The 20,485-nt window shown below is 35.1% G+C and overlaps 1 protein-coding gene and 1 long non-coding RNA gene across 5 annotated transcripts; one reads left to right on the forward strand and one right to left on the reverse strand.

Annotated features, from left to right (window-relative positions):
• Positions 1–3,042: 3,042 nt before the first annotated feature.
• On the forward strand, positions 3,043–6,198 carry LOC132163674 (uncharacterized). Its single transcript, XR_009438324.1, has 3 exons — positions 3,043–3,090; positions 3,196–3,238; positions 5,940–6,198. It is a non-coding gene; the product is annotated as an uncharacterized LOC132163674 (long non-coding RNA).
• A 1,910-nt stretch (positions 6,199–8,108) lies between these two features.
• On the reverse strand, positions 8,109–16,938 carry LOC132163701 (UDP-glucuronic acid decarboxylase 5). Of its 4 annotated transcripts, XM_059574068.1 has the most exons (14): positions 15,149–15,337; positions 14,816–14,862; positions 14,524–14,643; positions 13,544–13,630; positions 13,230–13,317; positions 12,582–12,673; positions 11,481–11,545; positions 11,306–11,394; positions 10,528–10,605; positions 10,318–10,411; positions 9,970–10,036; positions 9,813–9,876; positions 9,667–9,707; positions 8,109–8,616 (listed from the first exon to the last, which is right to left on the reverse strand). In XM_059574068.1, the coding sequence occupies exons 3-14, from the start codon at positions 14,611–14,613 to the stop codon at positions 8,431–8,433; spliced, it is 1,041 nt and encodes a 346-aa protein (XP_059430051.1). In that variant the 5' UTR covers positions 14,614–14,643; positions 14,816–14,862; positions 15,149–15,337; the 3' UTR covers positions 8,109–8,430. The 4 variants fall into 4 exon arrangements, with proteins under 4 accessions (XP_059430051.1, XP_059430053.1, XP_059430052.1 ...); XM_059574070.1 differs by lacking the exons at positions 14,816–14,862; positions 15,149–15,337 and adding an exon at positions 16,780–16,938; XM_059574069.1 differs by lacking the exon at positions 14,816–14,862.
• Positions 16,939–20,485: the final 3,547 nt, after the last annotated feature.

Consider the following 20,485-nt stretch of genomic DNA (forward strand, 5'->3'; position numbering starts at 1 on the left):
AGATAATAAACTTGTTGTCACAAAACAAATTAATTGATATGTTAGGGGGCACTAATGTTATACTATAAGTCCCTTGGTACAACATCAATCTTATTGAGAATGAGTTAAACTATCGAATAGACCATGAAGAGTGCAATTATGACATGCTCACTAGATTATTATGTATTTTATATTTATATTGCATTCACATAACTTCTAATTGTTGGGACAATATTGCATATTGTTGCCTATGGTTTATCAATCTTTTATAAACAAACACATGTTCTTTTGTATTTGGGCAGCACTTTTATTTTAAAAGTTGTTCTTGTTTGGAAGCACACTCCTTTGTTTTGAAAAACAAAACATGTGAAAATGAAAATTGTTGAAACACGATATATGAGAACAAGTTCAACCTATTTTCAAAAACATGTTTGAGCTACAATAACTAAAACATGCGGAGAACACAGGAAAACACAATTCAGTTTAAGTACACGGTAACTCCAACAGTGCATCACATTCAGCGCTCGATTCCTAGGAAGAAGGATTTGAGGTAAGCTTTTTTCTTCCTTTTCGTATTCATTCTCATCTTCGCTTCATTCCCTCAACAATTTGCTCACTTGCCCATTCAACACTTCATTCCAAACTTGAAGCTTTCACATTCATTCCCATCTACGTTTTCGATTTCCCATTCAACTCTTTATGATTTTCATTCATTTTCCTAACTACGGCAGTTACATTCTACAATTTTCTTGAATGAAAATCTTGACCTAGTTGGCTTAGAAATAGAGGTGTTCATATAAGTTTTTATCTAGTAAACCAGTACAGTAAGAAAGAGCTAACATAGGTGAACTAACTACACACATCACATGCTTTTGTTTTTGTATTTGCTTTCAATACAAATCCAAATGCAATTCATAATTAAAGTTATGTTCTAAATTTTGTGAGGCTCTCTCTTTTTTGTTTTAAAAAATGAGAAACCCAACGCTAGATCCACATCGCAAGGCAACTTCAATGATTAAGTACCAATCATTAGTTAGTTGGGATTATCCACCTCAAAATCAGTTCCAATCTCTTCCAAAAATACATCCATACCTGGTTCCAATGAGTTGCCACATGTGGTCACATATTAAATGTGAGTTGTGGATTGTGATTACTTGGAGATTCTGTGTTGAGTGATCGTGGACTGGCGTTACACAGGATCTCACAATGAAACACTCACATTTGAAGAAACGCACGACCCAAATGTATCTTTATCATCATATGAATCCAAGCAACAGTCCACGACTTGACCATCCACCAGAAAATCCCAACCATTTTGGTTGTTTGATTGATAAAGTTAGAGTTAACGAAGTAATTATAATTTATACGAGAATCCACTAGTTGAAACCACCGCGCGCATAAATGGGATGCAACAGACTGTTGATTTTGACTCCCATGATTTGATGATTGAATTGAGACCAACGATTATGATCACAAAAATGCAAACGATAGATATGCGTTACACTAAATTGTAGCAACGACCCTTACAATTGTACTCAACAATCACTCTCTTTCCTCATCCAACAACCTAAAACGAATCGTACACCTCATTCAAGGTAACATATTAAATAGAAACAAAGTGACCATTCATTAGCCCACATACAATACAAATCTCAAAACATTTAAAATGTTTTCTTGCAAGAATCGAATCGTTCAAAGATATTGGCACAGTGATTGTTTTCATGGCCTGAAGTAAAAATGTGGTAAAATGAAGTAGGTTAGAAGTTCAACCACGTAGCCTCGTTCAATGGGTGAATAATTCCATTAGGTGGTAATTAATGGTTGTCGTAAATTTGAAGTGGGTTGGGAATCGAATTCAAGGCCAAATATCACAGCTTGGGTATCTGGATCGAACTCGTTTTAAAAGCCCAAGAAAAAACTGCAAATTTTGGTTTGCAAAATGAAACCCAACTAAAAAAAAAAAAAGTAATACTACACATACTTTCACTTTTCCACACTCATTTCCCCATACTTATAGGTGTCTTTTAAAAGCAACATTGAATTTGTAATGTATTTTTATTGAATTTTAATCTAATGGTAGTTTTAAAAACTACCTATAAATGTAAAGAAATAAGTGTAGGAAAGTGAAAGTGTGTAACGTTACTAAAATAAATTTGGATATAACTGGTAGGAGTGGGTAATTAGATCTGTCAGTGTCGGTAGGGGGCATTTTTGCCTACTGAACCGTGAAAGTCGGTTAATTAACCGGCTTCATGCCAACAAGGAATAGTTTCTACTTTTTTGATTAATCGGTTAATAGGTGGTTGGTTAAGTCGATTACAAGTTTTTATGTTAAGATTTATCTACTTCCTTTTAACAACAAAATCAGTAAAGTACATGCTTTTATAAATGAAAAGAAAAAGTAAATCCATGGATCACGAACTAAAAGGACAACCACAAATCAGTTGGACAAAACAATAAGGAACGATAAAATTCAAATTTCACTTGAAAAATTGGTTAACCGACAAATTTTTTGTTTCCTTTTACCATCTACCAAACCAAACTAATGTCAAAATGGTATTTTTATTCTGCCTATCAATTGTCAAAAGTCGATTGTTGGTTGATAACAATTGGTAAATGGTATACGATTAATTTGTCCACCCCTAATAAGTTGCCAAACAATCAAAAGTGCATGAGCTTTTATAATTTTGGAAACAAATTGGAGTTGAGTGGGCTTCCAAGTTCCAAACAAAGGCTGAAAAAATACAAAAACTTCTTTTACGTTGTTCAGGTCAACAAACACTTTAAAAAAAAAAAAAAACCCACCGTTCGATTTCTTTTTCTGAGCATCAAAATATTCACTCCTCTTTGCCCAATCCAACGGTCTCAAGTGGCTGCAAGAGCCATCCCCTGTAGTCTCTCTACCACGGACCACATTACAAATAGCCACCACTTGATAGAAAGAGAAGGAGAGAGAGAGGGAAAGAGAAAGAAATTGAAGAAGAGAGAAAATGCCGAAGTTCGATCCGTGGTCCGTATTCTTCAAGCGTGAGTGGAATCGGAACTGGCCGTTCCTGGTAGGGTTCGCCGTCACCGGAACCATCATCACCAAGTTGTCTCTCGGCCTCACAGGTACGCTTACCCCTTCCGATCTTCTCCGCCTTTTGTTTTTCTCATTTGCCGTTCCAAAATCCCTAATTTTACTACTTGCTGTCCATTGGTTTATAATCACTGCAGAGGAAGATGCGAAGAACTCGCCCTTCGTTCAGAGGCACAAGAGGTAACTTATCCGATCACCAAACCCTAGATTTCATCTATCCCGGTCTTTATTTTGCTTCTGTACATGTTTTCTTGACGAACCACGCAGAGCCTTAGAAACTGAAATGTCTTATGTTTGAAATCCAAGATTTGGATTAAAAATATATGGAACTGGCTAAATTTATTAGGCTTATTAGTGGATTTTAGCTTTGTATTATATACAACAACAATGACACATTCATGTATGTAATGTAGGCAAGGAATCTGCTTATGAAAAGATATAGGATATGCAATTATCTAGAACTAAGAATAGCTGCAGGAGAAATTTCGGTAAATGGACATGTCTCTTTGTTAAGAGAAAATAAATGTGTTATATCTACAGTAGCTGTATATGGTTTTGGAAACAGTTACTGTGGTCTTGATTGTGAGATTATTCTAGGCCAATGGTATTTTTGCGACATTCAAGTTGATAGAACAGGTGCATGTCTTTTATGAGTTTGATCGTTTGTTGTTTGTGCACCATTTCATTGGTGTGTATGTAGTTATTGTATGAAACACTGTTCATCTGCATATGGGTTGCATGTTCCTCTAGAATGTTTTGGTTCACTTGGAGCCAACGGCATGGTTACTTGACTGGCCTGCAGGCAGTTGCTTTTGGACTTCTCTGCTTTTATAACCACTATATGATAGTCCTTCAACTCTATTTGGGACTTCCCTGCTTTGGTTCACTGGCTGCCGATATGCAGTTGGCGGCAAAGCCTATATTTTTTAGCTATTTATATTTGTGCATTGGTATGACTTTAAAACCTCAGATAGTTGAGGTGGCTCTTTAGCATCTGTTGTATGAAGTTTAGTGGCAAGTTTTTACTCTGGAATAATAGCTTATTAAGAGGTTCACAACCCATCATTGACATAGTCAAATGATGATGGTTGACATGGTGTCCCATGAAAAGTGACATATAGGTATGGACCGCACCTAAGTATTTTTGCTTCAGGAGGCTACTCTCGTGGATTTGTTTGCTTGTATCCAACTTTTACCATAAGTTCATAACTACCTAGCCTTATCCCTTTATTGCCTGCCATTTAATTATTATTATTATTTTTTGACATGTCCACACAAGGGAAGGGGAAGGGGGGATTCGAACTAGTGACCTCAGCTTCATGAGGCGTGGTTCACTGCCGATTGAGCTACCTATTGGGGACGCCTGCCATTTAATTATTAATTCCTTTTCTTGTTCTATTTTTTGTACATGGGCATTGGATCCGGCAGTTGAATATCTGTTGTGGCTGCAACTGGAATGAAGTTGCAGCATATTCTACATCTCTCCCTCTCTCTCTCTCTCGAAATGCTATTTCTTCATCTCCCATCCATATTTTTTTTTTCAAGTTCACCATTGGACCTACAAATCCAATGGTGGATTTGAAAAAAGATAGAGGAATAGCAGGTCTCCTCTCTCAAACTACATGAAAATTGTGGGTTTTTTTTTTTTTTTTTTCTTTTTTTTTTCTTTTCTTTTTCTTTTTCTTTTGCTGGGTGTTCTTGTGTGTACTTCTGGTGTACTTAGTGGCGCTTTACGCTTTTTTTTTTATAAACCACTTTGATTAACCTATAAAAAAAAAAAACATGAAAACATACCATTCCTACGCGCATGTGGCAGATGCTATAAAATATAACATATTGCATACTTTTAAGATGTCAACAAAGTAAGAAGAGATATGAGAATTAAGTTTTATGGGTGACACTGAGTTGGAGTTTGCAATGGTTGGGATACAATGGTGGCATAAGTTGGATACATATGTATGTCACTTAAAAGAGTGGGATTGGATCAAGTATGAAGTTGTCAACTAATGATCTGACAGAGACACAAATGAATGAGCTTTCTTCTTTTTCTCTCTAGAGAAATCCTAGCTCGGTGTATTTCAATGATATAATACGACCTATGTCCATCTTTGGAGACTTCATTGCTTGCTATGGCAACAATGAGTGATGTAGACTTCATACCAAATTGAGTTTTCGTAGGGCAAGAAATCTATTTACATGTACTCTGTTCATTCGTACCTTAGTTTGAAAAACGTGGCCTGAATATATACAAAAGTACTGGAATAAGATTCATGTAGTTGACTTCCAGTAATTGAATTAAAACTGTGTGCTACTTATATTTAAGTTGTGAATTTATTGATTGTGTATACGTTTGTTCACTTGAAGTCCTTTTACCTTTATTTATTTTAGTTTACTTTTTTTCTTTACTAAAATTTTGTCTGTATGCATAGTTCTTTGGGGTGATCATGACTTGAATTTCATGACTATTTGTATTGAGCTAAACTTGAAAGTTGGAGATTGATATAATGGTGTATGTTGAACTATCTACTTCAATCTGCAGCTATTGTGATAGTACTTATGAATTTCTTGTTTTCAATGACATTTTTAGTGCCATGATTACTCAATTCTTGTCTGAGATAAGGAACTCTGAGTAATTCACTATTTTGCATGGTGTAACGCCTGATTTGGGATCAATATGGTTTGATCTGTTACTATGTTGTCAATTATTTTTAATTTAAGTTCTATCATTAAGGTGATTTGATCTGGTTGCATTGCTCAAATAGGATTAATATTTTATGCCATGTGAAAAATTTGTGTGCTCAAACATAGTGGCATTGGTAGCCAAATATTTCGCAATTCCCATGGGGATTAACAATGCTTAAATTCTTTCTAAATTGTCTAGGTGACTTCTGAATGACGTTGCACAGCTGATAGCAAGTGTGATCTTATTGTGAGAAGGAAGGTTTGCCTGCTTCTTTTTCATGGATAAAATAACAGAATAGAGATTTTCTGGATACTCTACCTTTTATTTTCCCATCAGCTGTTGTTTTGTCATGAATAATTTTGACGACTTCAATTGATTGGTCATGTAGCTTGCGCATTTGAGCTGAACATTGTTTAAATCAAAATGGAAATCAAAGAATGACGTCATATTTGTTTTATTGTGATAGCAATTTCGTTTGAATTTCCTTGGCATTTTGGCTTGGGTCAAGTGCAGAATCTATTCTCAGTTGTTTCATTTGGGAATATGTCAATTTATTTGTTCTTTTTAACTCAAATGTCCCTGCTATTTACGTAGGGGCTGTAGATTTTGTGCTGCTGATGGATGCATCTCACTTTAGCACTCTTTTTAGAGTAATGCTAAAATCCCTCTTGTGTAATGTAACTTCTAAAGTTACCATTGAGCTTGTGATCGATTATCATTGAATTTTGATCAAATGATGAATTTAAAAGCTATTTTATTCATGGAGTGACAAAAGAGGGACACAAGAGTAATTTTTAGAATTACTCGTCTTCTTAGTTCTTAAAAACATCAAGTCGCAGTGGTTTGTTGGTTTAATTAAATAGGTTGGGTTATAATTGACTTAGATGTTCTTATACTCATGTGTTAGGTTAAGATTGACTTATATATTCGTATATTCATGCCTTAACACAATTTGAACTTGACACGTAAACATGAATTGTCCATATCTTTAACATTTTAATTCGGCGAGGTTACAACTTTCTCATAAATTTAATACCGGTAGAGGACTGCACCTCGATTGTTGCAAGGTTCATGGTAATATATTTGATGACAATGTAGAGCTCCATTGTTTGAACCTTCAAAGTGAAAAGCATCCAGGGACAGCAACGATTTTACAAATGGGAAGGGCATATCAAAAAATGAAATTTGAGATTTTGGGGCCATCCTCGAAATAGGTAAAATTTGGGAGCGGTCAACTATATACTGTTAGTAATATCAGATAACAACCAAAATAACATACTTATTCTACACTACATGGATTGAAAAGCTGCATGGTTTTTTTATAGTCCTTGGAGTTAGATGAGAAAAGAGAGAAGGAAATGTTGGACAAGAGTTGAAAGGCCCCTTATTTTAGTAATTAGTATTATGAGCATTCACATTGACATTGAACTCTTTATATTTGGCTTTTCTTTAAAATTCACAAAAAAAAAAAAAATCATTTAGCAAACTCATTAGCCAATGTTAAATATGAGATATCAAAGTAAAAGTTATATTTTTTTCAGTGTTATTTCCTTCCTTGGCTCCAGATATTTCATCCTTGGCGCCATACATTCTCCCCTCCCCCTTTCGTACAGACAATTTTCCCCCTCCCATCTTCTATTTTTTCTTTCTCATTCTTTCTCATCACCTCGTCTTGCGTGCAGAGAGAGAGAAACAAAGTTCTTTCTCATCCCCTTTTCTCATCACCTCGTCTCGCACGAGAGAGAGGGAGAGAAACCGTGGGGTGACTAATGACTATGCTTCCAATCAACTGGGCAAAGAAATTATGCATACCAGTTGGGCATTAAAGTTAATTTTATGGTAGTTGGTTTTACTAATAAAAAGTTATATTTAGTTTAAGTAAATAAATATTTAGAGAGTTTGATGTTTAGTAGTTTTGAAAAATAGCTAGCTAAATCAAGAAAAGTAGTCTTTTTAGAGTTAAATATATAATTTTTTTTTGAATAGCTCAATTGTGAATGCTCTAATCTAGTTGAATTTGGGTTTCCAATACTTCAAATTCAAACTCTTCCCTTTCGAACCCATCTTTATTTACTTTTTTAATCCTATATTATTATTTTTAAAAATTTCAAACCCTTCTTATTTGTGGTAGGATGGATCCGAAACCCCCCTCCCCCCATACATAGGTGAGAACAAGATCTTCTCCATTTCTAGTAGAAATGGAAAAAACCAACTTCATAACACATATACAATTAATTAAACTCCAAAGGCAACCAAGTTTTTTTTTAAAAATATTTTAAAAGAGAGTAAAATAACTTGAAGACCCGTTTTCTACAGCAAATATGCCTTTATTATTCATTGTAACACAAAATTGGGGTGACAAGAATATTGACTCAACCAAACCAAAGAACAACCTTCGGTCATCTCATCTATAAAAAAAGGTAGCGATTGCCAAGTTTAAGGAGATTCCTTAGTTTCTCAATGTTGATAATTCACTAAAGGAAAAAAATGAGAAAAAAACAAAAAACAAAAAACAAAAAGCAAAAGACAACAGTCGCCACCACTTATTTTGTACAAAAACACAAGGGGAAGAAGTAGAAAAGGCAAACAAGAATCATTGATGATGTTGTATTCTGAAGCACTCTCTCATGTTTGATGCAAAAGTTCACCCCCTGAGCAGATATCTATCAATATTTTTCAGGCGGCAGATTCAGTTCTTTTTGGCCACTCCAAGCCTCTGGCGGAAATCCTCCTCCATGAGGGGGAGGCCATCCCTCAGCTTCACTTTTGGCTCCCATCCCAGCAGTTCTGTAGCCTTTGTGATGTCAGGTTTCCTTTGTCGTGGATCGTCAGGGGTATTGTCCACCTTCTTTATCTCGACCTTAGGATTAATAAGCTGCAAAACCACACACACAGTCAGCATTGATGATCGATTATATTTTTTAACTACTTTCATTTCAAAAGTGAATTTTTTACTAAAAATGTTTATTTACCCTACCAAAGCACTGAAAAATGTTTTTAGATTTTACTAAAATTGTCTAATTTCCCAAAGACCGTACAAAGTTTTTTCCTCCAACCCACTTTATAAAATTGTCATGTGTTCCTTGAGCATGCGAAAAACATATTGGCATTAATAGGGTTTGAAGAAAGTCTATTAAAAAAGCATGCACTTCTCATATGCTTAATTTTATAGACCGGGTTGACCTAACTTGTTCATTAAAAATAGAAAATAGCCTAACTTCAAAAATTTGAAGGCTAAATAGATTAACCTACCAAAAAAGAAAGAAAGAAAGATTACAGGGTTTTCTATTCTCAATTCTCTTGGACTTTGAATCTTATGTATTTTCTTTCAAAAATTCAAACTCTCAGGAAAAGGGGGAAAAAAAAGCTTTTCATCTCCAAAGATTGCATAAATTTTCATCTTCGACTAGCTCTCTAAAGAGAGATATCACCTCCAACGGTACTCATTTTTGTCCCTCTATTTCAAGCACAAGTCCAAACTAAGACTTTGAAGAAGGCTGTAGTATTGAAACTTTCACCTAAGCCATTTAGGGATTGTTTGGGTGTGTGTTTGAGAGGCTTATAAATTTAACACTCAAAAAGTCTGTTTGAATAAAAAGTATTCATTTGGTTAAAAAAAATTGAAAGTGCTTTTAAAGGTCCAAAAAGCTTAAAAATGGCCAAACCGCACTTTCGGCAAAAACTTAAAAATGAAGCTTTTGCCAAAAAACGCTTTTTGACTTAAAAACTCTATTTCTCAAACACAATCCCAAATATGCTCTCAGTTTTAGAGGAACAACTCCACAAGTCTAAGACTTCAAACATACCACGAGCAGCCAAACTACTTCCACAAAATCTCTTAATAAATGCATGATTCTCAACAATACTTAAAACATCACATATCAGAGTTGCATAAGGTAAAAAACAATGGCAAAGAGAAACTGACCTCCTTCACTGTCTCGGCAAGTTCAAGCATGGTAAATTCACCTGAAAATGTACAAGAACTACCTGGGTTAGTAAATGCATATAACTAATTATAACATTAGGGACCTGGATGTCTCTACATATGCAAATCACAATTTGTCAGATAACCTGGGTTTCCAATGTTGATCGGCCCAGTGTGCTCTCCTTCCATTAGACGAATGAGGCCATCAACCTAAAACATTTCAAACAATAATTATTGCCTGATAACCCAATACACATTCATGAATGATAGCAGAGTACAAAACAAATTATAAAACTTCCATACCATGTCAGAAACATAACAAAAACTGCGAGTTTGGGTTCCGGGAAGTTGGACGGTCAAGGGTTCGTCACTGCAAAGTGCGAAACAGAGAGTAAATGTTTACAGCTCAACATCATTAGATGAGTGAAGAAAGAAAGGTTTTAACTATTCCACTAAGTCTAGGTATAATGAACCAATTTTTAGAATACAATGTAACAGATAAAAAGCTTTTTGGAATTGGCATATTTGTTGATTTGAATGCACCTCCATAAGAGAGATATGTATCAACGCAACGCCACGCCACAACACACCAATGTCACTATAATGGTAAGAAGAAAGTGACTAAAGCAATGAAACAGCACAAGGACTTACCGAAGTGCTTGAGCTATGAAATTGCTGACCACACGCCCATCGTCTATATTCATGCGTGGACCGTATGTGTTAAAGATTCTAGCAATGCGAATTTCTGTTGAAAAATATAATGGGAAATTAAATACATCAAAAGAATTTGCAACTGGAATACTTTCGTCAACTTTACTAAGAAAATCAGGAAACGAAATTGCAAGGAAGCTAGGCATTTACGTATCCCATGCTGCCTATGATAATCAAACATCAAAGTCTCAGCTACACGCTTCCCCTCATCATAGCAGCTCCGAACTCCTATAGTTCAAAAAATGCATTTTGTGATGAGAGTATGTTCTTATTAAATTATTAGAGAGAGAAAGTGTCTGTTACTTGTATACAGAATAAAAGGAGCAATATATTATGCCTTTTGATATATACAACAGAAGTACAAGTAATAAACCAAGTTATGTGGAATTTGGCATGTACACAGTGTTCAAGATAGAGACCCCAAAATATAATGATAAGATTGTTTATGGACGCAGGCTCATTTAAAAGCATCCAAAACCAGTATGATATGTTTGACATGATAGAGAAAGGTTAAAAATAGAAACTTGTTACCAAAGCTTATATATATATATATATATATATTCCACATTGAGAAACTAAAATATATTTGCTAAGTAAATCGTGATGACAAGCCAGCAGACCAAAAAATGTGTGTGTGAACTGTTTTGCATGGTAAATCATGGCTTTTAATAATAATCAAGGAAATGAGTCCATTGTGTCCACTGCTGCCTGATATAAGTCCTCAAAAAATGATTGCATTTTCTACATGTAAATCAAATGGCAAACGTCAAAAGTAAAAGCTATTATTGAGAGTTAAGACAATGACACTCTTTCTACTTTCCTCAGTGAAGATATATCCCCACCGGATATAGAATATAATCAGACAAACAGTAATCATCTTAACAGATTAGACAAAAGGTCACAGGCTCAGTTAAAGAGGAACACCTACCAATTGGGTTAACATTTCCCCAGTAGCTCTCTGGCTGTGGATGCACAAGAGGATCTCCATATACCTCTGAAGTTGAGGTAAGCAAAATTCTGTTCAACAGTACTATGAGTATAGCCTGTTGATTACACCACTCAAAGTAATAACTATAAATAAATATAAAATCAAATCCCCAAACCTGGCTCCAACTCGCTTGGCAAGTCCCAGCATGTTGAGTGTGCCAATTACATTTGTCTTTATTGTCTGTTAAAAGTATAAAAAGTGCTGGTTAGTTTTACAACATCCAGGGTTCTTCACAATTTTTAGATTTTTTGTTAAAAAATCTAAAAAATGAACAAATATGAGAAATCTAAGAAGATAATGCAATTAAAGCAGTGTTTAGCTCATGAAAAACTTAGGCTTTATTGGCCACTATTTGTATGTACCAAGGCTAAACAACATTCTCCTAGTTACAACAATGTGCCCAGAATAATTGTCATTAAAAAAAAGCCAATCAAATTTTTTTCTTTCTCCAACAACCACCAAACCAAATGAGATTCAGAGTAGACCTCATTACAGCAAGGAGTTTTGTCCTTCTGGAAAGGACTATGTGGTTAACAGTAGTAAGCTTGATTGTCCATATGCCAATCTAAGGATTGTTGACAAGGGTTCAAGTTCCCCTACTTTCATTTATGATACTGTAATTACTAAATGGGGATTGGATGTAAATCCAATTAGGCTTTATTGAAATGAAGTTGATGGTGACAGACTTCAGTGAAAAATAGGACATCAAGGGGAAATGAACATTCCAGCAAGTGATTGTGTTGAACACATCAGATATCCAGGGGGAACGGACACTATTGGACTTCCTTGACTGTAGGGGCGGAACCAGGATTTTTTTTTTGAAGAGCTCCCAGCATATTCCCTTTCCTGTGTACACTATTGGCCCTACCATTTGTTACTTGAAACTTGAAGTGGCCGTGACTATCTAAAATGATTGGACATCCAACAAAAAGATTCTGTCTTGTACATGTCTCTGGGCAGTTCCTATGAGCTATCAGATGCCCAAAAATGGATGACTTTGTTGCAGCTCTATATTGGGTTAGGGGAACAGGATAGGGGTGCCTCATACAAACATCCCCAAGAAGAGGGATTTTAAAACTTTCTGGGGGGCGATTGCCCCCCAAGAATAAACGCAGGTCCGCCCCTGCTTGACTGGAAGCCGAGAAGAAGTATACATGCTAAACCACTGATTACATAACATATTTATATATAAGATTTAAGCATATATAATACACACCTTGACAGGATTGTATTTGTAGAAAATTGGAGAAGCCGGGCATGCAAGATGGTAAATCTGATCAACCTCGACCAACAATGGCTCAGTAACATCTATTAAACAAAGAAAAAAGAAAAATAACATATTTTATATTCATCCAAAATAACCCGTGAATTTGCAAAAGAAATTACAGGGAACAGGAAAGTACTCCAATGTAAATTTAACAAAGCACATCATTTTAGGACGAAATACAATCATATTGATAATGTGCATTCATTCTATTAATAAAATTTCATATTTTTCCATTAATGAACTAAATTCACATTAAAATGCCTCTTTGTGATCGGAAATAACTGCATGGACAGTCAAAAGAAATCCTAAACATATTTAGCCAACTGGTCATGGCATAGCGATGTATTATTTCAGCATATTTCGAGTTAAAAACAACGGACAATATACAAGCTCGATTTGGAAGCTCAAATGTTAATTACAACAGCTATTTGAAAGAATAAGCATATGCTGGCAAGATTGTATTTGGACAGTAACTGAGTCCAAAGCCATTAAACAAATGGGACTTAGCATGTTAACAAAGAATAATTTAGTATTTCAGCATTTTCCATCCAAATACTTTGAATTGTGAACAGCTGGAAGAAACTAAATTTTAAGTACCGTGACGAATAAGCTCGAATCTTGGATGACCAATCCATTTTCTAAGATTGTCCTTTGATCCAGTGAAGTAGTTATCAGCAACAATCACCTGAGTAGAAAAGATATGTGGAACATAGTCATCATAATTGTTTTATGCAATTCACATGAAGTCAGTAGCTATACTTTCTGTTGGCATTGGTGTCTCAGTATAGGTAGAATGCTTATCTTCCACACATAGGTGCTAATTTCTAAGTAAATGTCCCTTTTACACCAAATCTTTTCATCATGAATAAACACAAAAAATGAGCCCAGATAACATAAGAAAAGATGCTAACCTCATTTTTTTCATTTTCCATCAATTTATCGACTAAGTGAGAGCCAATGAATCCAGCTCCTCCAGTGACCAAAATCCTCATATTTGACTGTAGTCAACAATGAAAAGTAATAATTCAATAGCAGATCAATCAATTAAATGATTAGAATGAAAAAAGCAAGTAGATGATGATGTTGGTATACTAGCTGATTATGTACAGCTTTAAACATTCTTCTGCAACGTAGAGAAAGAAGAGAATTCCAAACCAAACAATGTAATAAACACGTGTGTAGTGTTGAAACCCAAAAAGAAAAGGGCATATTACAATCCATCTAATACTTTAAAAGACATAGTTACAAGATAGACCCGATCTCTCGGTTTTAACAGATGTAAGGCTGTATTTTAATTGAAATATAAGATCTTCCATCCTTGGGAATCCTTTCTACGAGATTCATTACATAAGACAATCAGGATGATGGGATTTGTTTCATTTTGGGCATGCAGGATCGGATCAAACCTAGGCTCTACAAGATAGTGAGTATCAATATCTATCCTCCACAATTACCTACAGTATACCTTCTAAACTCTACGCCCCACAGTTTGTGAAACTATATAACCTATGCCCTGCTAAATGCGAGCACTTTTATCCCAAAAACATAAATCAACCAAATAGTTACCCACCTATTCAGTAGATCCAGTCGTACAAAAAGATGGCAAAAGCAATGCAACTTCTAGAGCCCAATTAAACCAATATTTGATAAAGCAAATGCAGCATAGCATGCGCAGTAGTTGAAGGTGAGAAAATAATAATAATAATAAATTTAACAACAAATAAGTTGTAACCAATAAATGCAAACAAGCAAAGGCAACTACCCAGATGCAGAAATATCACAATCACATAATAAAAGCAATCACCATAAGGCATACCACAGTAATCAATAGCTGTAATCATCAAATTTGCATAAACCCAGATAAAGAAAAAGAAAAAGAAAATACTTTTACCTGAAAAAACTTGGAAAATCGCAATGGAGATGGCAATGGAGGCGGCTTAGTTGTGATTTGGTGCTCACCGTTCGAAGTGTTCTGGGCCATTGCTCTCAGATCTCCTCCTATACTCGACGCCTACCACAATTTCCCACTCAATCAAACACTGTAATTATATATGTATTCGAATTTTCACAGAGTAGGTACACAGAGAAAGGCTCAGACAAAAATAATAATTATTTTTTTCTACAAAATTAACAGAGAATTTTCAATTCGGGTTCAGAGGAGAGAAAGAGATAGAGATGCTGACCAAAAAGATTGTTCAGAGGAAGAAGACCACAAACCCTGATTACCCTTCTGATCCACAAAAAACTGATCAGAGACACATATTTATAGTAGAAAACCAATCTAAAAACCGAAACTTTCTCCCACCAAATTATAAATTATAAAAAAAAAATAAATAAATAAAAATTCAAATCCAAATCCTTCAAATTCACGCAAAGTTTTGTAGTCATTATGATGGCTCCTCGATAACAATAACATAAACAGAAATCACACCAAACTATAAAAACAAAACAAAACAAAAAACGTGCCAATCAAATAAAATTTAAATTCTAAAATTTTCATCTCAATTGTTAATTACCTAATTTAATGAGGTTTTGGGATTAGCAAACGAAGAGAGTCAGTGGGATTTTAGGTGGTAAAGTTTGTTTGGGGGGATTAGACAGCGATAATTAAGGAATGTTGAAGGATTAAAGGGAGCTTAGAAGACATATGCTTTGGTATCGTCCAGAGAGTGGGAAGAAGGTTCCTTTCAACTTTGTTCAGCAGCAAAAAGACCGAATTTGATACTCGTGCATGAGTTGTCTTTATACGCTCTACGTATCTGGGGTTCTGCCACGTGTACTTACAATTTGCCAATTTGGTGCGTAGAGGATACTTCTACAAGAGACAACGTTATTATCTAATGTTACAAGTCTCCTAAAAATCATCACAAATGTGACGTGACTTTTAAAATTACCTGTAACATCCTCAGCCCGTTAAGGCTGAGTTTGCCACTTTTCTTCTTTTATAACAAAAGTTCTTGCAAAGATCTATAAGGTCTATCAGAGTATTTGATTTTAAAGGATACAATAAATATATAAAACATCATTCAAAAGATTTTTATTACAAGCGAAATTAGAAAACATTAAACTTTAGTTGCGAAAAATCATATTATTACAATAATTGATATGAAAAGACTTTGAAAGTTAATAATTATTCCCGCCCCAATTCCGGCCTTCTATTCCAGCGTCCTTTCTACCTGAAAACAAGAAATAAAACTGAATGAGCCCAAAGGGGGCCCAGCAAGTAAAATCCATAACCATAAATAGTTTTGCTCCTTGTTCTCAGTTTTGATAATCGTTTTCGCAAATAAATATACATCCAGCCATAATAATAATACATGTATGTACGGTTGTATCTTCCGTAGCATATACGTACTATTACATCATCATCATAATGCATCGCTATAAATCATCTTTATAAATCAACATAGTATATCATCGTTGAAAATCATCATAGTATATCATCATTGAAAATTATCATAATATATCATCGTTGAAATTCATCATAGTATACCATCATTGAAAATCATCATAGTATATCATCGTTGAAATCATATTATCGTTTTCTCATATTAGGGCCCATGTACACTATTACCCTTGTGTACGAGGGTTGCGGGTCCTTGTGACCATGGCACTGAACTGTGGCCTCAGCCATGCCCGACCGTTAATTAACTCTTTTCTTGGTGCACTCAACGGTCATGTTGATGGAATACCACCTTCTGGCATAGCCTCCTTCAGTGGTTTCGCCTCCATTCGAGTATCGGTACCGAACTCATCTCATCTTATCTTGGGGCCAAAAATACTCTCCTCCATACATGTGTCCTCATTTCATAAACATTTAACTCATTTCTTGTACTTTTCTTTGTACTTCTTTTGATGCATCTTAGGGCAACATGTAGGAGAGTTTATCATCATTCTTCTTTCTTATAATCATCATTATTTCTTAACTTTCTTTCCTAAAAAATGGAAACTTTTCCAAATATAAACTTGTTGTACTTAGAAAGCATTTAAAGAAATAGAAACTTTCTAAATAATTCTTTTACAAATCCTTCATGCATGCAACATATCTTCATGACAAGTAAATAAAATAATCATTTACAGTTTGATACAAGAATAAATAAATAGCATGACATGAAGTAATTTTAGAAGGGGTAGTGAATTTACTTACTTCTAGACTGAAGCTAAAAGTGGTCTGAAGGATCTAGTTGCTCCAATCTGACTAACACTACTAGTATATCTTTCAAACTAATTTCTCAAGTCCGTTCTCTCTCGTATTCTTTCTTTCTTGCAACGCTTTGTCTCGCCCTTTCTCTCTCTGTTTCGTGTAAACACTTTTAGAAAGAAGAAAGACCGAGTAGAAAACGGAAGAATGAAGAATATGTGGAAGAGAAGGGAGAGGAGTAGTGAAATTTGTGAAGGGTGAGGACTCTATTTATAGGAAACCATCTCCATCTACCAATCTTCATCTACAAACCTTCATCCACTAATCTCCATCTATAATTCTCCATCTATAATTCTCAATCTACTAGTTACTTATCTATAAATCTCCACCTACTAGTATCCATCTATAAATCTCCATCTACTAGTACTTATCTATAAATCTTCACCTACTAGTATCCATCTATAAATCTCCATCTACTAGTATCCATCTATAAATCTCCATCTACTAGTAATTATCTATAAATCTTCACCTACTAGTATCCATCTATAAATCTCCATCTACTAGTATCCATCTATAAATCTTCACCTACTAGTATCCATCTATAATTTTTCTTACCATTTACTATCCTATTATTTCACCAATAACCATTATCTAATTACCACTCTCTGTAATATCATAAATTTCCCCAGAATTAAAATCATAGGTTAAAATGGATATCAAAATAACATCATCATCAAAATAATATGCTTAAATAACTTTGAAAATTTCGGGGCGCTACAATCTTCCCTTCTTATTGAAATTTCGTCCTCGAAATTAAGGCCTATAGTATTACCGTCCAATCTTCAAATTGAGCGATTCAGATTTAAAATATTCTTTTCAATCATTCATCAGAGCCTACTTTCCAATATTCACTTTTATCATGTTGAAATTTCGTCTCCTTATATAAAACAGTCTACAGCCAAGGATTAAACATCAAATTAAATAAAAAGTCATGTGATCATTAGTCCATACCTCCAAACATCATAGTCCTCCTTGCAAGTCCGGAATAATTTTCTCGATCTAATTTAATCAATCTTACCAGAAAGGTGTAAAAATCATCTCTGCCTATATTTTCCTCCGTATCTCAGTATTCCAAATCATGTATACGAAATATGATGCTCTAATAATTATTAACTCCTCACCATCATAAATCTATAAAAGTAAATAGCACCATCATTCTATAGTTTATATCTCCCAAAAAACGTCATTACACGAATATACCTTAGAAGTGACATCATAATTTGATTCATTCTAAATACACAATTATTTTTATTTTCTCATCCCAAATCTTGCGTCGATGTTACAATATCAGCAAAATCTCTCTGTACTACATCTTTACTTGATAACTCGTAACTCAGCAAAAGAAACTTGAAATTATTAGTCCAACTCAATTTGAAATGCAAGATTCTCATCCATTCTTGACTAATACATGTGGTGCCTTGCTACGCTCTAGAAATTAAATTGATCAGCAAGCAAAGCAAGATATGGGTAAGTTTCCAAGCTGGAAGTTCCAAAGTACACATGCTAAAATCTCTCTCTCTTGGGTCTTGCAAGGTCAAGAAGAGAAAAAGAGAGACTGATAGTCCTGTTGTTTTCCAGAAAAGAAGATTTGATAAGCATTTCAGGACCTGATGTGCATGTGACTCCTTCTGAGACTTTCAAAATACCCACATCGGAAGCTCTCTCTCTTCTGTCATGTATGAAGACTTGAAGAAAAGAGAGATACTTATCCTGAGAAGTATGATCAAGGATAATCTTGCTTCATCAGGACATGATCAACGATAATCTTGCTTCAATGGTTTACCACTGAGAGTATAAGGTGTTGGGTTTGTGAATCATGTTGTGATGCTGCATTTTTCTCTTGAGGATACGCTCAACTAGGAGAACAGTCGAGCTTTCATTGTATGGAAGGCTATTAACAGAAGATCTCAGGTAAAGGGGTATGATCAGAAGGCATGTGTTGCAATGGAGAAAGAGGTGTGAATTTATATGAAGGGTTTTCTGGATAATGAACGAGCGCGTGGTGCGCGTTGGCATGACAATTCATTCAGTTGCCCACGCATGGTATTCGAAGTCGTTGATTGAACAGTAGGTTTGAAAAATGAGCTTCGTCGAATTATGACAGGAGACCAGATCCTACTTTCACGGGATCTTCTGACAAAATTTTCCATCGCGGCCCGAGGTCGCCTAACGTTTTGTTGTTTACTGCTCATTTCACCTGAAGTAAAATTTTTTTTTTTTTTTTTTTAAAGCCATTTGTCTGTTGCTACCAGAAACTTCCAAAATCTCTTCAATTTATGACGCTCAGTCTCTTCTCAGTACTTCATCTCTCCCAAATTCTTCGTATTCTCAACTATCTTCCTTACTCTCCTAAATATGGCAGCATCATTGTCATCCGTTAACAACATCGATTTGAATGCTGCTCCTGCAGCACAACCCAGTGTTATTCCTAATGTGCAACCGGATGTGCTTGCTGTTCCCCCTGAAGTGCCTGCTATTCATCCCGTCGTACCTATTGCACACCCTAATAAACCTGCTACATATCCTAACGTATGGCAGCCAACTTTTGTCTTTGACAATCGTCCTATCACTATTCACGATTCTGCCATGCTCCACGATTCTACTGCTATAGCGGTGGCCAAAGGTTTCGTAATTCCACGGGATCAGACATTGTTAGCTGATAGATCGGATATTGAGGCTATTAACGATTCACTGGCGTTCAGTATCCAAGATGCTGCTTTAGTTTCTGACTTGGCACGACGTTTGCATGCCAGAGCTGATGAGCTGAAAGTCTTAAGAAAACAAATTGGGGTCATACAGCGACTACTCAAATACTACAAACGAAGACACGTGGATTTGAAGCAGGAGAATACTCAGCTGAAAAAGATTGTGTTGTCTTATGCGGAAGACATGGGATCAAAGATGCTAGAAATGGAGAAAAATACCGATCGTCTCCAGCGACAGTACGATAAACTCTGGGTCGATTTTCAGGGGTGTAGCAAGTCTTCCCGCACAGGCACTAGTCGGGTACCTCATTATAAATAAATATTCTCCTTGATAATTCAATTATATAAATATATACGATTCTGCTCATACTAGGTTTTCTCTATGCAGAAATAATCTTCCTGGAGCAGCTCTGAAGAATCATCCGCTCATCATTACCACATGTCTCTTTATGCAACAAATTTCTTTTTTTTTTTTTTTTTTTTATGGACAATGGTATGTAATATTATAAGGAGCTTGTTCTCCAAACATTTCTTTTCGTAATCATTTAGTACTCATTCAATATTCATTATATAATCATCATGTCATTATAATAACTTCATTTAAATAAACAATCTGTTTAACAAGTTAATCACTCAATAAAACATCTAAGTATGCACCATCACATGTTATCAACCTCTAAAATACTTTAATATCATTGAACATATATCTTATAAGAGAAATTTAGATCATGTCACTATATTATATTGTCTTTCAACTCTTACCTTTATGCTTCAATTTACCTCAAGAATAATAATTCATTATCCTTACTTAGTAAAAGAAAATTATATCAAAAGCTTTGGCATGTAACTAAAATTTCTCATAATTCCATATCCACTAATGCCTCAAAATTTAAATCTTATCCACAACCTAGGAGCATCAATTCATCCTCAAAACTTTAAGCATCACT

Source organism: Corylus avellana, chromosome ca10 (genome assembly GCF_901000735.1).
Source record: "Corylus avellana chromosome ca10, CavTom2PMs-1.0".
Taxonomy (NCBI): Eukaryota; Viridiplantae; Streptophyta; class Magnoliopsida; order Fagales; family Betulaceae; genus Corylus; species Corylus avellana.

Coding starts and splice junctions, on each gene's coding strand:
- LOC132163701 (XM_059574070.1), bottom strand. CDS start 14,613: ATGGCCCAGAACACTTCGAACGGTGAGCACCAAATCACAACTAAGCCG. Junction 10,412..10,527: donor TCATAGGCAGCATGGGATAC/GTAAATGCCTAG, acceptor ATTTTTCAACAG/AAATTCGCATTGCTAGAATC. Junction 8,617..9,666: donor TTGCCGAGACAGTGAAGGAG/GTCAGTTTCTCT, acceptor GTGGTTTTGCAG/CTTATTAATCCTAAGGTCGA.